The sequence below is a fragment of the Quercus robur genome, chromosome 8 (genome assembly GCF_932294415.1).
Source record: "Quercus robur chromosome 8, dhQueRobu3.1, whole genome shotgun sequence".
Taxonomy (NCBI): Eukaryota; Viridiplantae; Streptophyta; class Magnoliopsida; order Fagales; family Fagaceae; genus Quercus; species Quercus robur.
Window position 1 is genome coordinate 11,038,779 of NC_065541.1, and position 16,716 is coordinate 11,055,494.

Consider the following 16,716-nt stretch of genomic DNA (forward strand, 5'->3'; position numbering starts at 1 on the left):
TGTAATGTTTTCTATCGTGAGTATCCAATATTGGTTTAAATGGTTATTTTCCCCCATTATTTTTAACTTTTTCTTTCTTCTAAATATGATACAATTTCATCCTATGACGTTTGTTTCATAACGATTGTTCTTTATCATTAGGTCAAGATATAAATTATTTTTGGTGTTGGGAGAGGGGGGGGGGGGGGCCTTTGAACTTTGAACACCAAATTTTTTATTCAACAACAAAAAACTTTAGGCTAACTAGAACCCACTATCTCCATTAATTTAAATTGGGTATAACATGAACAAAAGAAGAAGAATCTTAGAACCACATAACAAGGATATAATATCAATTTGTTTGATTTTCTTTTGTAAGTATAACGGGAAAGAAACCATGCAAAAAAAAAGAAAAAAAAAAAATCTTGTGTTAGAATGCGGGAGCTTATTTTTATTGGTTATTTGATTTTAAGGGTTTGTTTGGATTGAGCTTATTTTTGCTGAAATTGAAAACTGAAATTGAAAACGAAAACACTGTAGCAAAATAATTTTTAAATGTGTGAATAGTGTCGTGGGACCAATTTTTAATGAAAAAGTTATTGAAAAGTGAAATTTGTGGGTTTGTGAACAGTGTATGGTGCACTGTTCACCGTGAAAAAGTCAACCTTTGTGGTTACTATTCATGAACAGTGCATGAACAGTAGCCGCATTACTCCTTGAAACGCGTGAAAAAAAAAAAAAAAAACGTAGACTTAAAATACAAATGCCATTTTCAGTCCAATCCAAACTGCACCTAAATATAAATCGGGTAAAAGTACAACCATACCTAAAAATATTAAAGTTTTATTTTTATTTTTTAAGTTGCACCTGGCCTAAACTGTAAATAAACTCAATGATTTTTGTAACATGTCATTAATATGGTCGACTATCTTGATGCACATATACTTAAATATAAGTCGCTTCCTTCAAAGCCAATCACTACTAATCCTAACCATGTATGAAGAATTTTTATGTTGCTTTTTAATGTTGAGACCCTCTAAAAGGGGCACAATCATTAGAAGGTAACATCTTACAAATATAAGAACTGTCTGTATTGGTGAGCTTAAATGGCCACTAGCTGCTTCACATTCATCGGAAATGCGTATTGCAAAGAACCATCAAATATTCGATCCACAATGATGCGATGAGCTGCCTCTGTAGGATGGACTTTGTCAAAGAAGACATAGTCACTTCTGTTGGAGCAATATTTTGCAATTGGCAGGCAAAAAATCTTAGCATTAAGGGTCCCCAGCCCACAACAAGCAGCTTTAACCTCTACAAATCCTGCAATCAAATATGAAAAAGGTCTTTAATCGTTCTTTTTTATCACGAAAAATTGAAGGGAAAACAAACTATATGTAGAAAACAAACCAAGCAGTGCCTACTTAACAATGTGTCAATTTTGGACTTTCTAACCTAAAACCTATAGAATGACTTCGGAGAATAAAATGACATAAATGAATTCATGTCATCGACTACTGATTAGTCTGTTGAGGAACCATAGCGAAACCCAAAATTCTAAAGTTTGGTTGTTATTGTAATTGGGTCTTTTAGTTTATATTTTTTAATCTCTATTTTATAAAAAGAAGATGATCAGTTGTACCATAAGCAGCTGGTCTCTGAACGAAGTCAAACACAGCTTTGTAAGTGTCAAAGTAGGAGTAGTTTATGCCTTTAAGATCTGACTTCAATTCCTGCAACATTGAAATAAGACCTTTATTGTACTTATCAGACCAGAAATTTATTTCTTCGTCGCATTTTTCATTTTTGGTCTCCCTCCTCCTTGCTGGGCAGCACCCAATTGACCCAATTCCAACAATCACAAATTTACGTGCACCAAAACCGTATAACCGCTGCACAAAGTTTTGATAAAGAAATGATCAGCAAAGACCCAAATTGAATTACACTATAATGTTTCTTGGAGTCAAAGTGAACCTCTAACTCTAATGTTTGTCACATTTAAGTTTCAAGGCAAGTAATAAACTTAGTTACCTTTAATTTAGCTTTGATTGAAAGGACCATTGAATCGACGTACTGAAGTGAGGTAGTCTTGTTTTGGAGATCGGACGATTCGAAGTAGCGAAAGATGTCGTTGCTTCCAATCACTAAGGTAAAAATTGATTTTGATAAATGATTTTTTGCACCAGAGGATCCTAGTTGTTTGTACAGGTCTTTATACACGATTGAGAAGTAGTCTAATTGTTGTGTCAAATGTATTGACTGGGACTGCACGAGTGAATATAAAACAAAACAATTTAATATGTATCAGCTAAACATCTTATTCTTTTTTTGAGAAACAATAATTATGATAACCAGTTGGCTATATTAAAACTCCTACAAGTAGTGGGTATTAGTTTCATTGGTTTGGGGTACGATTCATGGATTTTCAAGGTATCTAAAAATTGATAGGATAGATAACAGAATTATATAACTAAATGCTTGAATACCACTTTCTTATAATAATAATAATAATTAAAAAAAAAAACTAGTATCGAAGTTAGACCATATGGAAATGATATTATTCACACGACTTGTCACTTTACAAAATTATTAGATGAAGTTGTTTCCACGACATTTTTTTTGTTTGAAAAAGTTTACAAATATAAAAAATTTGATACCTATTGATATGACAAATTATTAGCGATAAGTAAAAAAATGATATCAATGGTGACTGTCAGGTCAATGAGAACTAGTAACTAGTAAAATGGTGTGAAAAATGTTATTAAAGTTTTTGTGTATTATCATTTTTGTTTTTTTCTACACAAGTCGAAGGACCAATGGACTCTTAACACCTCAAGTCCTCAACTGTCAAATACAAAGTGGCTTTCTTGCTTCTTTAATTGGAAATATCTGGCTTTAGGTATATGGGCCCAATTTAAAAAAGCCTATCTTTGGGCCTCATCAGGTCTTTTCAATAGCTCAGTGGTCTTCAAATTTCATGTGGGCTATGTTAGTTTTTCAATTGGGGGAACAAAAAGGGCTACATAATAGCCCAATTGTGGGTCACAACTCTTTTGAATCTTAGATGAAACTTACACACAACACATGGCAAACTATTGCATAACCGTGAAGGAAGAGAATCGTAGTCGTAGTCGTAGCCGTAGCCGTAGCCGTAGCTTAATTGATAAAGGTTTTAAGTTGTACAAGAAACTAATATGTGAGACTCTCCTGTCTTCATACCAAGAAATTTATGTTTAATACAAAAAATGGAATAGAAAAAAAATGAAGAGAATCCAGTGATAGCCTCAGGGTACTCTTTAAAAAACATAAATTACACCATTTAATAAAAGAAATTGATTTTAGGCTTTTTTCCTGGGGTCTATTGGGCATTTGAGCTTGGTATGTTATAATTTTTTTTTTTTTTTTTCAGATTATAGTTCAAAAATTTTTTTGGACTTCTTTTTGCTTGAAAGTCCCAATATATTGTTAAGTAGAACAAATTATGGAGTAAAGTTTAATTTTATTAGAATAAAAAAAATTGAATGTTCCCAATATATTGTTAAGTAGAACAAATTATGGAGTAAAGTTTAATTTTATTAGAATAAAAAAAATTGAATGTTCCCAATTTTTTTTTAAGGATAGACAATATAGATTATAGAATTTTAAATTATTATATATATTAAAAAAAAATAATAATTCAGGTCAGGGTGGTCCTGTGACCACCCTGGCCTTCAAGTGCCGCAGCCCCTGAGAGAATCAAACAAAATAATTAGTGAAAAATTTAGTTTCGCTTACCAGTGGGTTGTTCTTGCCACCCAAAATTCTGGCACCACCAGAAGCAAAGCTAACACCGTTTAGAAACGAAACGTTATTATTCTCGTTGGACTTATCTACTAGAGAAAGGTATGGTGGTGAAGTCGGCAATCCTAATTTCTCAGCTGCCACACAATGTTCCATTCATTTCACATAGAAATTTACGTTAAAACAAACAAACAAACAAACAAACACCACATATTACTTACCAAGAAAATCTGCAGCATTCATGCCATTAGTAAATCTCCCATTTGCTTTATGGTTAGGAAAGTCGATGCCATAGTAAGGGAGATCAGCCTTGGCAATAGAGAGCTTTAGGTAATTGTTGTTTCCCACATCTACCAATGAATCTCCAAACACAAACGTGGCTGGAACCATTTGAGCCTTTGAGAGGTTGAAGCTTATAATGATGAAGAAAGTCAGTAGCAGAACTTTGCATTCCATTGTGCTAAGCAAACCTGACTCTCTCTCTCTCTCTCTCTCTCTCTCTCTCTCATTGATATGTTGGAACAGTTAAGGTTGGGATTTAATTTATTGAGCAGATGAGTTGGATGAGGTGTGTATAATGTCTGTAATAAACAATGCCTTAAAAATACATTTCCTGCATGGCCTTAAAAAAGACTTTTCCATGGGACACTCTTGAAAGGTTACGTTATTAGATTTTTTGTTCTTGTTTTTGTTTTTTCTCAACTTCCGTTTATTTTGAGTAAAAATATTTTATGGAAAGTTGATTCGTCTCTTGTATTTACTATTCAATCACAATCCGGAAAAGTCTATTCTTTAAAACATTTTTGTTACTTATTTGCTAGCATGGAATCTTCCTCCATATTTATTGTAAATTCCAAATAATTAAATGAACCAAAGCTTTCAACCACATAAACATGATTTTTTTTTTTTACATAATTATATATGCAAAAAAATAATATTGAAAACATTTTTGTTACTTAGCTAGCATAGAAAATCGTAATTATGAATATTTTGTGGTATAATTAGAATTTTTTTTTTCTTTTTTGCAAATACACATCTGTCCACTATATGTAGCCTGTAGTAGAGACGGAACTAGTAAGGGGCTGTGGGGGGCCATTCTCCCCCCCCCTTCCAATTTTTTTTTTAAATAGTAATATTATACACATTTAATGAATAGTTTAACAATTGAGCCCAACATAATTATTTTTGGCCCCCTCCTCACATTTAATGAATAGTTTAACAATTGAGCTCAACATCATTATTTTTGGCCCCCTCCTCCCAATAAGTTACAAATTGGCTCATGAAAATGATAAAACCCAACTGGCAAACAACTATACTACAATATCTATGTTACTGTGTTGGCTATTTCTTACTCTTTCTTCTTAGATCCAAGCTATTTTTTTTTTTTTTTTATGAGTGTTAAGATTGACTATTTGAATTTTCATGAAAAAGATTGACTATTTTTGCTGAAAAAAAATGCGCAAAGAAAAAGAAGAAGAAAGATAGATTAATACAAATTACAAACCAAGTTAATGTATTGGTAGTGAGTAAGAGTGGGGTGCGTGGGTGGCCATTAATCAGTGTGTGGAGTGGGATGGCAAGTGTGTTTGGCTATTAATTTTTTAACTTAAAATATTTAATTTTTTTTTTTACTTACTACTTACTAGTTGGTTGTTTATTAGTAAATTAGTTTAATTTTATGTGGGGTATTATAGAATTGAATAGTTGCATTAATATATTGGTGCTAATGTGTAGTGTACAGTCTTTAGTATTACAAATTTTATTATATAAATTTTATAAATTCATGTATCATTAATCAAAAGAAAATTAGGATTGAAAGGGAGATTGTTGCAAAGTTTAATACAAAATCAATTATAGATGATTTTTGTTATTTAAAAGAATGTTGAATTCTATTTTTAAATTATTAATTTAAAATGTATTAATAAACGGTTATTTTGTTTCTCCTCTCTTTTGTTGATATTTTCTTAACATTAAATATATGCTAATTTGTATTTTAAAGAATTTTTTTTATTGAGGTTTTGGCCCCCCCTAAATTTTGATCCCAGTTCCGTCCCTGGCCTGTAGGGACCCAAATAGAGCAATCCTTCATGAAATTATATATATATATATATATATATATATATATATGATGAGGATAAAATTAGGCAGACAAAGGTGACAGTACAGACTTGACAAGGGTGACGAGATGGTTTTGCCGTCAGCATTCCTTCAAGGCTGACGGGGACCTGAAGTAAAAGAACTCCACATAAAGCTGAACATCCTGAAGTTGACGGGATAAACATAGACTGACGAGATAACATAAACTGACGGCGTCAGTCTATGGAATGTTTGTTCTGCACGTTTACGTGTATAAGTAAATAACTTGCTCCCCACGTTTCATGAAACCTAAGGACTCCTATATGGAAAGAATCCCGTAAAATACGCCCAAGAAGACTCCTATAAGGAAAAGACTTCTATTCCAAGGAAAAGAGGGGCAGCCCTTGCTACTATAAGAACCCAAGCACCCTCACAAACCAAGGTACGCATAATTTACCCTCTCTAGCACTCTAGAGCAGTGAGAATAATTCTAACTTGACCTTCGGAGGGTGTTTGGCCGGTACCACACCGGTACTCCCCGCTAGGTTATTCCTTTTCGTTGTGCAGGTGCCATTTGCGATCGTACGAGGAACGTGTGACTCACTGGTGGTATTATTTCTGGCATCATCAGTTGGCGCCGTCTGTGGGAAACGTTTTAGCACATTTTCGCTTCCCAGACAGAAGAGTTACATGGTATTCACTTGCTCAATGGCGACCACCAACGACGTTCAAGAAGAAGAAGCCCCTATGACCGCGCTTGAAAGACAGGTGAGGACACTCGCCGCCGCCGTGGAGCACCTCACCAAACAAAACCACGACCTAGAAGAGCAACTGAGACAAAAAAATGCAGCTCCCAACAACCATGGAGCAGATCAAGAAGGAACCAGCACCGACAGAAGAAACCAGGAAGGACCCCAGGCCAGCAACGCCCCGAGCAAACCAGAACGAAAAAACACAAGCATTCCCTCCCTTGCAAAAACCACTCCGCTGCTTGTTATCGCAGAGATGCAAGCCATGAAGGAACAAATGGAGGTTATGATGAATGCTCTCAAGGGACGAGTATCAAGCGACCTTGACGACCTTGTCAACCGAACTGACTCGCCGTTCACCGCCACCGTCAACACCTACCCTTTACCAAGTAAGTTCCGCATGCCACAGATAGACAGTTATGACGGGGTCAAGGACCCACTGGACCACCTGGAGACCTTGAAGACCCTAATGCACCTTCAAGGAGTTGCGGACGCCATCATGTGTAGGGCCTTCCTTACAATGCTGAAGGGCGCAGCAAGAATTTGGTTCAGCAGACTGACGCCAAACTTCATCAGCACCTTCAAAGAGCTCAGCGCTCAGTTTACCGCACACTTCATTGGAGGCCATCGATACAAGAAGTCTACGGCTTGCTTGATGAGTATGAAGCAGCGAGAAGATGAAACTTTAAGAGCCTACATCTCCCGCTTCAACAAAGAGGCACTCTCGATCGACGAAGCCGATGATAAATTACTTGTTGCGGCATTCACGAATGGCTTGAAGAAGGGTAAGTTTTTGTTTTCCCTATACAAAAACGACCCAAAAACCATGTCAGAAGTACTTTATCGCGCCACAAAGTATATGAACGCTGAAGATGCGCTGTTAGCTCGGGAAGAGAGGCCCAGGAAAAGAGAAAGGCAGGAAGACAATCGGCAGGACCAAGGCCGAAAGAAGGCAAGAACAGGAGACCGAAGGGACGAAAGGCGCCCTAAGCCCCTAGGGGGAAGGTTCACGAGCTTCACTCCGCTAACGGCCCCGATAAATCAAGTCCTTATGCAAATTAAGGACGAAGAGGCTCTGACGTTCCCGGGAAAACTGAAAAGCGACCCCAACAAACGTTCCCGGGATAAGTATTGCCGATTCCACCGCGACCACGACCACGACACAGTTGATTGCTATGACCTCAAGCAGCAGATTGAAGCCCTCATCAGACAAGGAAAGCTGCAGAGATTCGTTAGCAAGGAGAAAACGGATCCCCCCGAACAAGACCAACGTCCTCGACGGGAAAATGAGCGTCCGAGGCCCCCGATCGGAGATATAAGGATGATCGTGGGAGGAACGGCTGCCGCCGGGTCATCCAAGAAGGCCCGCAAGACCTATCTTCGGATGGTACAAAATGTTCAGCTGACGGGAGTCGTACCAAAGATAGCACGGAGAGAGGGTCCCATAATCGGATTCTCGGAAGAAGACGCGCGACGCCTTCACCATCCACATGACGACGCACTCGTCGTCAGCTTGCGTGTAGGAGATTACAATATGCACCGGGTGCTGATCGACAATGGCAGTTCAGCAGATATCTTGTACTACACAGCATTCCAGCAGATGAGGATCGACAAGGAGCGATTGATCCCAACAAATGCCCCGCTTGTTGGCTTCGGCGGGAGCCGAGTATTCCCACTGGGCGCGGTCACATTATCCGTAATTGTAGGTGATTACCCTCAACAGATAGCCAGGGACGTGACATTCTTGGTAGTTGATTGCTCGTCAGCCTACAACGCTATCCTCGGGAGACCCACGCTCAACTCATGGAAGGCGGTAACCTCCACTTACCACCTGATGATAAAGTTCCCAACTGACTACGGAGTAGGGGAGCTGCGCGGGAGTCAGATGGCCGCACGCGAATGCTACATAGCCATAATGGAAATGGAGGATCAAGTTCAGGCTTTAAGCATAGAAGAGCACCGGACGGTAACGGAGCCGGTTGAGAAGTTAGAAGAGATACCCCTTGATAGTTCCGATCCTAGCCGGACGACCAAAATTGGAACGCTCGCTAACCCCACGGTCCGTCAGGAGCTCATAACCTTCCTCAGACGCAATCAAGACGTATTCGCATGGGGTCATGAAGATATACCGGGAATAGATCCTTCAGTCATGGTGCACAGGTTGAATGTGTCGCCCGCCTTTCCACCTATCAGACAAAAGAAGAGGGTGTTTGCCCCCGAGCGAGACCGAGCCATAGCAGAGGAAGTCAGAAAGCTACAGGAAGCGAGCTTCATTAGGGAAGTATACTATCCCGACTGGTTAGCAAATGTAGTAATGGTCAAAAAAGCGAGCGGGAAATGGCGGATGTGTGTGGACTTCACCGACCTTAACAAGGCCTGCCCTAAGGATAGCTACTCCCTCCCGAGGGTTGATGTCCTAGTAGACTCTACAGCCCGACACCAGTTGCTGATCTTCATGGACGCTTTCTCGGGGTACAACCAAATCTGAATGCACGAAGCCGACCAGGAGAAAACGTCGTTCGTGACCAGCCAAGGCCTCTTCTGTTACAAGGTCATGCCCTTCGGCCTGAATAACGCGGGCGCAACGTACCAAAGGCTCATGAACAAAATATTCGCGCAACAGATTGGGAGGAATGTCCAGGTCTACGTAGACGACATGCTAGTCAAAAGCCGAAGGGAGGAAGATCATCTAGGCGATCTCAAAGAAACATTCGACACACTTCGCTCCTACAACATGAAGCTCAATCCGGGGAAATGTGCCTTTGGAGTGACGGCAGGAAAATTCTTGGGATTCATGGTATCTCAAAGGGGAATCGAGGCAAACCAGGACAAGATCCGGGCCATTATGGATATGGCACCACCGAGAAATGTGAAGGAGGTGCAAAGCCTCAATGGAAAGATAGCGGTGCTGAATAGGTTCGTGTCAAGGGCGACGGACAAATGCTTGCCCTTCTTCCGAACATTAAAGAAATCCTTCGAGTGGACTGACGAATGCCAGCAAGCCTTCGAAGAATTGAAGGCTTACCTCTCCTCCCCACCATTGCTAAGCCCGTTGCAGCCAGGAGAAGAACTTTTCCTCTATCTAGCCGTCTCCCCCGCAGCCGTTAGCGCGGCCTTGGTCAGAGAAGAAGAGAAAGTGCAAAAACCCGTGTACTACGCAAGTCGAGCGCTTCACGGTGCCGAAGAAAGATACCCGCCCATGGAGAAACTTGCCTTCGCATTAGTTACGGCAGCCCGTAAACTCAAACCATACTTCCAAGCTCATACTGTAAACGTCCTGACTGACAAGCCCTTACGACGGGCAATGAGCAGCCCTGAGGCCGCGGGACGATTGGCGCTATGGGCTATAGAGCTGAGCGAATTTGACATTTAGTATCGCCCGCGGACCGCCATCAAGGGACAGATTGTCGCCGACTTTATAGCTGAGTTCACTCATGACGAAGACAAGGGGGCAGCAGAGTCCCCTCAATGGAGCATATATACGGACGGATCGTCCAACAGGCAAGCCGCAGGGGTCGGCATTGTGCTACTATCGCCCGAAGGAGACACCATTGAATGTATGGTCCGTCTCGACTTCCCTGCCACCAACAATGAATCGGAGTATGAGGTTCTGATAGCGGGGCTTGACCTTGCTAAAGCAGCAGGAGCCGCGAGGGTAGTCATCTACTGCGATTCACAAGTCATCACTAACCAAATAAACGGAGACTACGATTGCAAGGGCGAAAAGATGAAAAGGTACCTTGATGAAGTAAGGACGAGGGTGGGAGACCTAGAAGCCAAAGTCGTCCAGATTCCCAGAGAAGAGAACGAGAGAGCCGACCGTCTCGCGAAGGCCGCTTTAGCTGAACAAATGGTCATCCCTGGTAATGTACTCTCTTTCGTACAGCTTTCCCTGCTAATAGATCTCAGCAACATGCAGGAAATATGCTCCGACAGTAGCTGGACAGCGCCGTTAGTTTCGTACCTAAAAAACGGGGTCTTACCAGACGAGAAGGAAGCCGCAAGGAAACTAAAAGTCCAGGCGGCGAGGTTCGTCCTGATAAAAGATGTCCTGTATAAAAGAGGTTTCTCCCGACCATATCTGAGATGCTTGGGTACGGAAGAGGCAGACTACGTCATGAGAGAAGTACATGAAGGAATCTGCGGAAACCACTCAGGGTCTAGATCGTTGGTACACAAGCTTGTGCGAGCAGGATATTATTGGCCCACCATGCAGAAGGACGCCGAAGCCTATGTCAGGGCCTGCGACAAATGCCAAAGGTTCAGCAATATTATTAGACAACCAACTGAAGAGCTGACCCCGATGACAGCCCCATGGCCGTTCGCATTGTGGAGATTAGATATTATGGGACCATTCCCTACAGCCATACGACAGCTAAAATTCCTGATAGTAGGCATCAACTATTTCACAAAATGGGTGGAAGCTGAAGCTTTGGCAACGATTACAGAAAAGAACGTGTGGAGCTTTGTCTGGAGATGTATCATATGCAGGTTTGGCATTTCTAGAGTCTTTGTCTCGGACTACGGGAGACAATTCGACAACGACCCCTTTCGGGATTTTTGCTCATAGTTAGGAATAAAGAACCACTACTCCTCCCCCGCCCACCCTCAAGCTAACGGACAGGTCGAAGTCACGAACCGATCCTTGCTCAAGATTATCAAGACTCGGCTCGAGGGGGCAAAGGGTATATGGCCCGAAGAATTGCCAAGTATACTATGGGCGTACAGGACGACGGCAAGGACACCCACGGGAGAGACATCGTTCCGGCTGACGTACGGAGGCGAAGCAGTTATCCCAGCCGAAGTTGGACTCACAAGCTACAGGGTGCACAACCATGATGAGAACAAAAACGACGAGGCTATGCGACTACAGCTCGACCTAGTGGACGAGATCAGAGCAGCAGCAGAACAAAGGCTCGCTAGGTACCAGGACCGCATGGCCAAACACTACAACTCTCGAGTTCGACATAGAGACTTCCAAGTTGGAGACCTTGTTCTTAGAAAGGTCATGGGTGCTGCTAGGGACCCTACTCAAGGGAAACTCGGCCCCAATTGGGAAGGACCTTACCGAGTTACATCGTGGTAGAGAAAAGGTACTTACCACCTAGAGACATTGGAAGGACAGAAGCTACCACACTCATGGAACGCCGAACACCTACGGAAGTATTACCAATAGGAGCAACAGCATGAAGACCGACCTATTTTTTTTATTATTCCAACAAACTTTAGTTTTACTCCTCGGATTTATCATTTACTTTACTTTTTTCTTTTTTTGCAACATATACTTTTTAGCCCGAAGGGCAGGATTCGGTTTTAATTGCTTTTATTTAAATGCATGACAATAAGAGGAGTTTATTCAGAAATTGCTGGAGTATTTATTCTTTCTACGGTCCACTAATTTCACATCCTAAGACGACTAAGTCCATAACACAAGGTCCTAAAAACTGACGGACCAAAAAGGTGTCAAAAGACATCAAGGCCAAGGCCGAGAAGCTGACGGTCCGAAAAGGCTAAAAGCTAAAAAGCTGACGGTCCAATAAGATGGAGCAACCATCATATGGACAGGGTCCTCAAAACTGACGGACCAACAAAGATGTCAAAGACATCAACGCCTAAAAACTGACGGACCAAAAAGATGTCAAAAGACATCAAGGCCAAGGCCGAGAAACTGACGGTCCGAAAAGGCTAAAAGCTAAAAAGCTGACGGTCCAATAAGATGGAGCAACCATCATATGGACAGGGTCCTCGAAACTGACGGACCAACAAAGATGTCAAAGACATCAACGCCTAAAAACTGACGGACCAAAAAGATGTCAAAAGACATCAAGGCCAAGGCCGAGAAACTGACGGTTCGAAAAGGCTAAAAGCTAAAAAGCTGATGGTCCAATAAGATAGAGCAACCATCATGTGGACAGGGTCCTCAAAACTGACGGACCAACAAAGATGTCAAAGACATCAACGCCTAAAAACTGACGGACCAAAAAGGTGTTAAGACATCAAGGCCAAGGCCGAGAAAATGACGGTCCGAAAAGGCTAAAACTAAAAAAAAAAAAAAAAAAAAAAAAAAAAACTAATGGTCAGAAGAGATTGACAACTTTAAAAAGGTGCGACCAACCAAGAGCTATAAACCGACGGTCATAAAGCTGACGGGGTTTTCAACAGTTCAAAGAACTGACATATACCAAGCAGACGGGAATTTTTACCAAAATTTTGTCTAAAATAAAGAGAGATAAAAGCTACGGAAATGAAATACATGTGCAACTGTACATAAACGACAAGGGCACTTAAACATGGTTTAAAACTACAACTGTTTAAAAATTACAACTGTCTTCCAAAAAATTTAAAAAGCAACTGTTTTGTACATAGTTACAATTAAGCAGCAGGAACGTCAGCAGGGTCGCCGTCAGCCTGATGGTCTTCAACATCCACGATCACGGTTGGAGAATCAGAAGCTGTAGGATTAGCAACAGGCTGTGCCAGGACTACACTGCCGTCATGCTCCGGAGTAGGGTCGGGCTGAGGAGAGCCGTCGTCTCCATCATCCATTGTAATCCCAGACAAGTCCAGCTCCGGGAAGGCCGATGCGACTTGTCGAAGGCAATCATCGAACCCAGTGCCGTAATACTGACCACATGAGTCGATGAAAGACTGCGACGCTTTGAAGTCTCTAATCGCGTCAGTCTCCACCGTCTGTAACTTTTCCCCCAGAGCTGTCACCTCTCCTTGGAGCTTGTCGTTCTGGCCACTGACCGCCGTCAATTTTTCCTTAACCTCCTGTAGCTCCTGGTTAAGGATACGGACGGCTTCCTTGTATTGAGCCTACTGATTCAACAGGTTTGTGTTGTGGCTACGAACTCGGCTGACGACCCCCTCCTTCGCCACACAACGATCACGAAGGGCCTTGACACGAACCAAGGCCTAAAAGAACATATCCGTCAGTTAAAAAGTATACCAAAACAAGATAAGGCATGATTAACCCAAAAATGTGAGAAACCTACCCTGGAGAGATCGAAGAGGGCCGACGCCCCTAAATCCTCCGTCCCCACCTGGTCACAGGGCTCCACGTCCGTCGGTTTTATCAGAGATTCAACCTCCCTGACGGCATATTCCTTATGGGTTAGGAGACGGCACGGACCCTCGTTGACGGGACCAGTGGAAGTCATCACCCCCTTTCCCGCGCCATGGCTAGACTTCGGAGGGGACTTTTCCTTCAATGGTTCGTCTGCAGGAGTGACGGCAGTCTTTTTTGAAGGACGATCATCACTCCCGTCAGGTTTCCTCTTCGCCACTTTGGTGACGGCCTTGAGGGTTGACGAGGCTTCCCCCCCTGCCTCCTTAGCCTTCCTCTCTTCCTTCTGACGAGCTGCGGCGGCCCGTATCCTTTGCTTCGCAGATTCCATCTCTACAACACAAGAAAGACTGTTGGGGAAAGGGACGGAAAAATTAAACTGACGGGAAAATAAAAGTCTACTCACGTCGGCGCGCAAACTCTTCCAACCTACGAGCTTCCGCTGACGGATCTGGACCCCCACAGTATAAGTGAAGGGTGTCAAGGGTGATCAAATCCCTGCACTTACGGTCTTCCAAAGGGATTTCTAGAATCCGTTGGATGAACTCCTCCTGCTCGTTAGTTATGTGCGGACGGGTATAAGCTGAAAGAAATAAGAAGTGTTAGTACCGTCGCCTCAAAAAACACACGAGCCTCATAGTTGACGGGATTAACCTGAATCCCTGACAAAGGCCCAGGTGTTGTCAAAATAACCGCGGGGCATCGTCGCCCACTCCTCCTGACGGCAAACCCAATCCGTCCCTTCAATAAAAAAATACCTACTCTTCCAATTCCTATTTGAGTCTGGCATATCTGACACTAGCCGTAGCCCTTTCTCTCGGGCATTAAAATGATATGTCCCCTTAGACAAGGCGATGTGGTGAGGCCTATAACAATAAAAGAATTCTCCTAGTGTAAACTGACGGTGTCCTCCACTAAGACTGCCCCATAGGATTTCAGCTCCTATAAAAGTCCTCCAGGCGTTTGGGGCAACCTGGGTGACGGATATTCCAAGGAAGTCAGCAAGTTGACGGTGTAGAGCCGTCAACGGTAACCTCAGGCCCGCAGCAAACATGGCATCATACATGCCGACGTCAGCTGTCCTCCCGGAGTAACACCTCTCACCCTTTCTAGGGAGACGGATGGGGATGTGGTCTGGGATTTGATAACGAACTCGTAACTCCCTAAAAACTTTACCATTCATCCCAGGCAAAAATTTGTTGACGGCCCAATCCTCAGGAAGAATGAAGGGACGGTTATCTCCGGGACCCTCCGAGGTTCCTTCACTGGATCTCTCATCCCCGTCACTATCCTCTCCGTCAACATCCATTCCATCCCCATCGTTTTCATCCCCTCTTCCCTCATCCTCATCTCCCTCAGCAAAACTCTCATCGCCGTCAGGAGATTGGGCTGATGACTCTCTCTCTGACGGGAGGGAGAAGTCTGACTCGTTTCCAGAACCAAAGGTTTCGTCGTAGCCCGCTCCTTCGCGGAGTGACGACTCATCACAAGACGCGTCACTCGACATCTGACTACCTACAAGTGATGGGTTCAAACTAAGTACCTAGGCTGACGGCCTCACTAATGAGGCAAAAATAAAAAAGAAAAAGAAGGAAGGAGAGAGAAGATGAAAACTTACTGGAATGGAGGCCTTTTGGATGACTCTAAAGACAGCAACGGATAAGCCGACAGAAGTGAAGTTGACGAAAGGTGGGCGACGGTCTTTCTCTCCACAAGATCAGCAAGGTTGAAATAGTGAAAAATGACTGGAAAGTGCTGTTTATATATGGAAAAAATGGCGCGGAAGACGAAGCGACGTCTCGTCAGAAGCGAAGCCAATAGGAACGAGCCACCTGTCCAAGGCATTAAATGCACCGATCCACGCGAACGATATCCCTGCCTCTTTTGAAACAAACTCCATAACCCGTCAGTATAGAGTCTGACGGAGGTATGAAGTAGGGGGCAAGTGATGAGGATAAAATTAGGCAGACAAAGGTGACGGTACAGACTTGACAAAGGTGACGGTACAGACTTGACAAGGGTGACGAGATGGTTTTGCCGTCAGCATTCCTTCAAGGCTGACGGGGACCTGAAGTAAAAGAACTCCACATAAAGCTGAACATCCTGAAGTTGACGGGATAAACATAGACTGACGAGATAACATAAACTGACGGCGTCAGTCTATGGAATGTTTGTTCTGCACGTTTACGTGTATAAGTAAATAACTTGCTCCCCACGTTTCATGAAACCTAAGGACTCCTATATGGAAAGAATCCCGTAAAATACGCCCAAGAAGACTCCTATAAGGAAAAGACTTCTACTCCAAGGAAAAGAGGGGCAGCCCTCGCTACTATAAGAACCCAAGCACCCTCACAAACCAAGGTACGCATAATTTACCTTCTCTAGCACTCTAGAGCAGTGAGAATAATTCTAACTTGACCTTCGGAGGGTGTTTGGCCGGTACCACACCGGTACTCCCCGCTAGGTTATTCCTTTTCGTTGTGCAGGTGCCATTTGCGATCGTACGAGGAACGTGTGACTCACTGGTGGTATTATTTCCGGCATCATCAATATATATATATATATATTTATTTATTTATATCTAAAAGCTGTTTAACCATGTCTATATATAAATATATCTATTTATTATTATTTGTTAACCCATATCAGTGGTCACATCATCTACACATTTCTAACATTTTCTCTCTCAATTTTAACTATTTTTCTTCTTATTAAATTCTCACCTTACAATTTCACTTCTTCCTTCTTTTTTACCTTTTTATATTCCTACTACCCTATACTTTACAATTCAACCTTTTTTTTTTTTTTTAATGAAATTAGACAAAAGGTTTGAATTGAATAACTTTAAAACTTAGAAGACTCAATTGAAAAAAAAAAAAAAAAAAAAAAAAAAAGTTAAAAGGCTAAAATCAATTTTAGTCAAACTTAGAGGGTGCACTTTGCATTTTAGCCTTTATTTTTTCCTTTTATGTACCATATGTACTTATTCTCTAATTGTTCATTTATTATTATAAAATATATACTAAATATGACATTAATATTAATGGTTAGAGAATGATATGT

At 42.1% G+C, this 16,716-nt stretch overlaps 1 protein-coding gene across 1 annotated transcript; it reads right to left on the reverse strand.

Annotated features, from left to right (window-relative positions):
- Positions 1 to 834: 834 nt before the first annotated feature.
- Positions 835 to 4,252, reverse strand: LOC126693906 (GDSL esterase/lipase At5g55050-like). Its single transcript, XM_050389964.1, has 5 exons — positions 3,981 to 4,252; positions 3,754 to 3,896; positions 2,011 to 2,244; positions 1,622 to 1,871; positions 835 to 1,302 (listed from the first exon to the last, which is right to left on the reverse strand). Exons 1-5 carry the CDS (start codon positions 4,213 to 4,215, stop codon positions 1,082 to 1,084), a joined length of 1,083 nt encoding a protein of 360 aa, XP_050245921.1. The 5' UTR covers positions 4,216 to 4,252; the 3' UTR covers positions 835 to 1,081.
- Between the last annotated feature and the right edge of the window lie 12,464 nt (positions 4,253 to 16,716).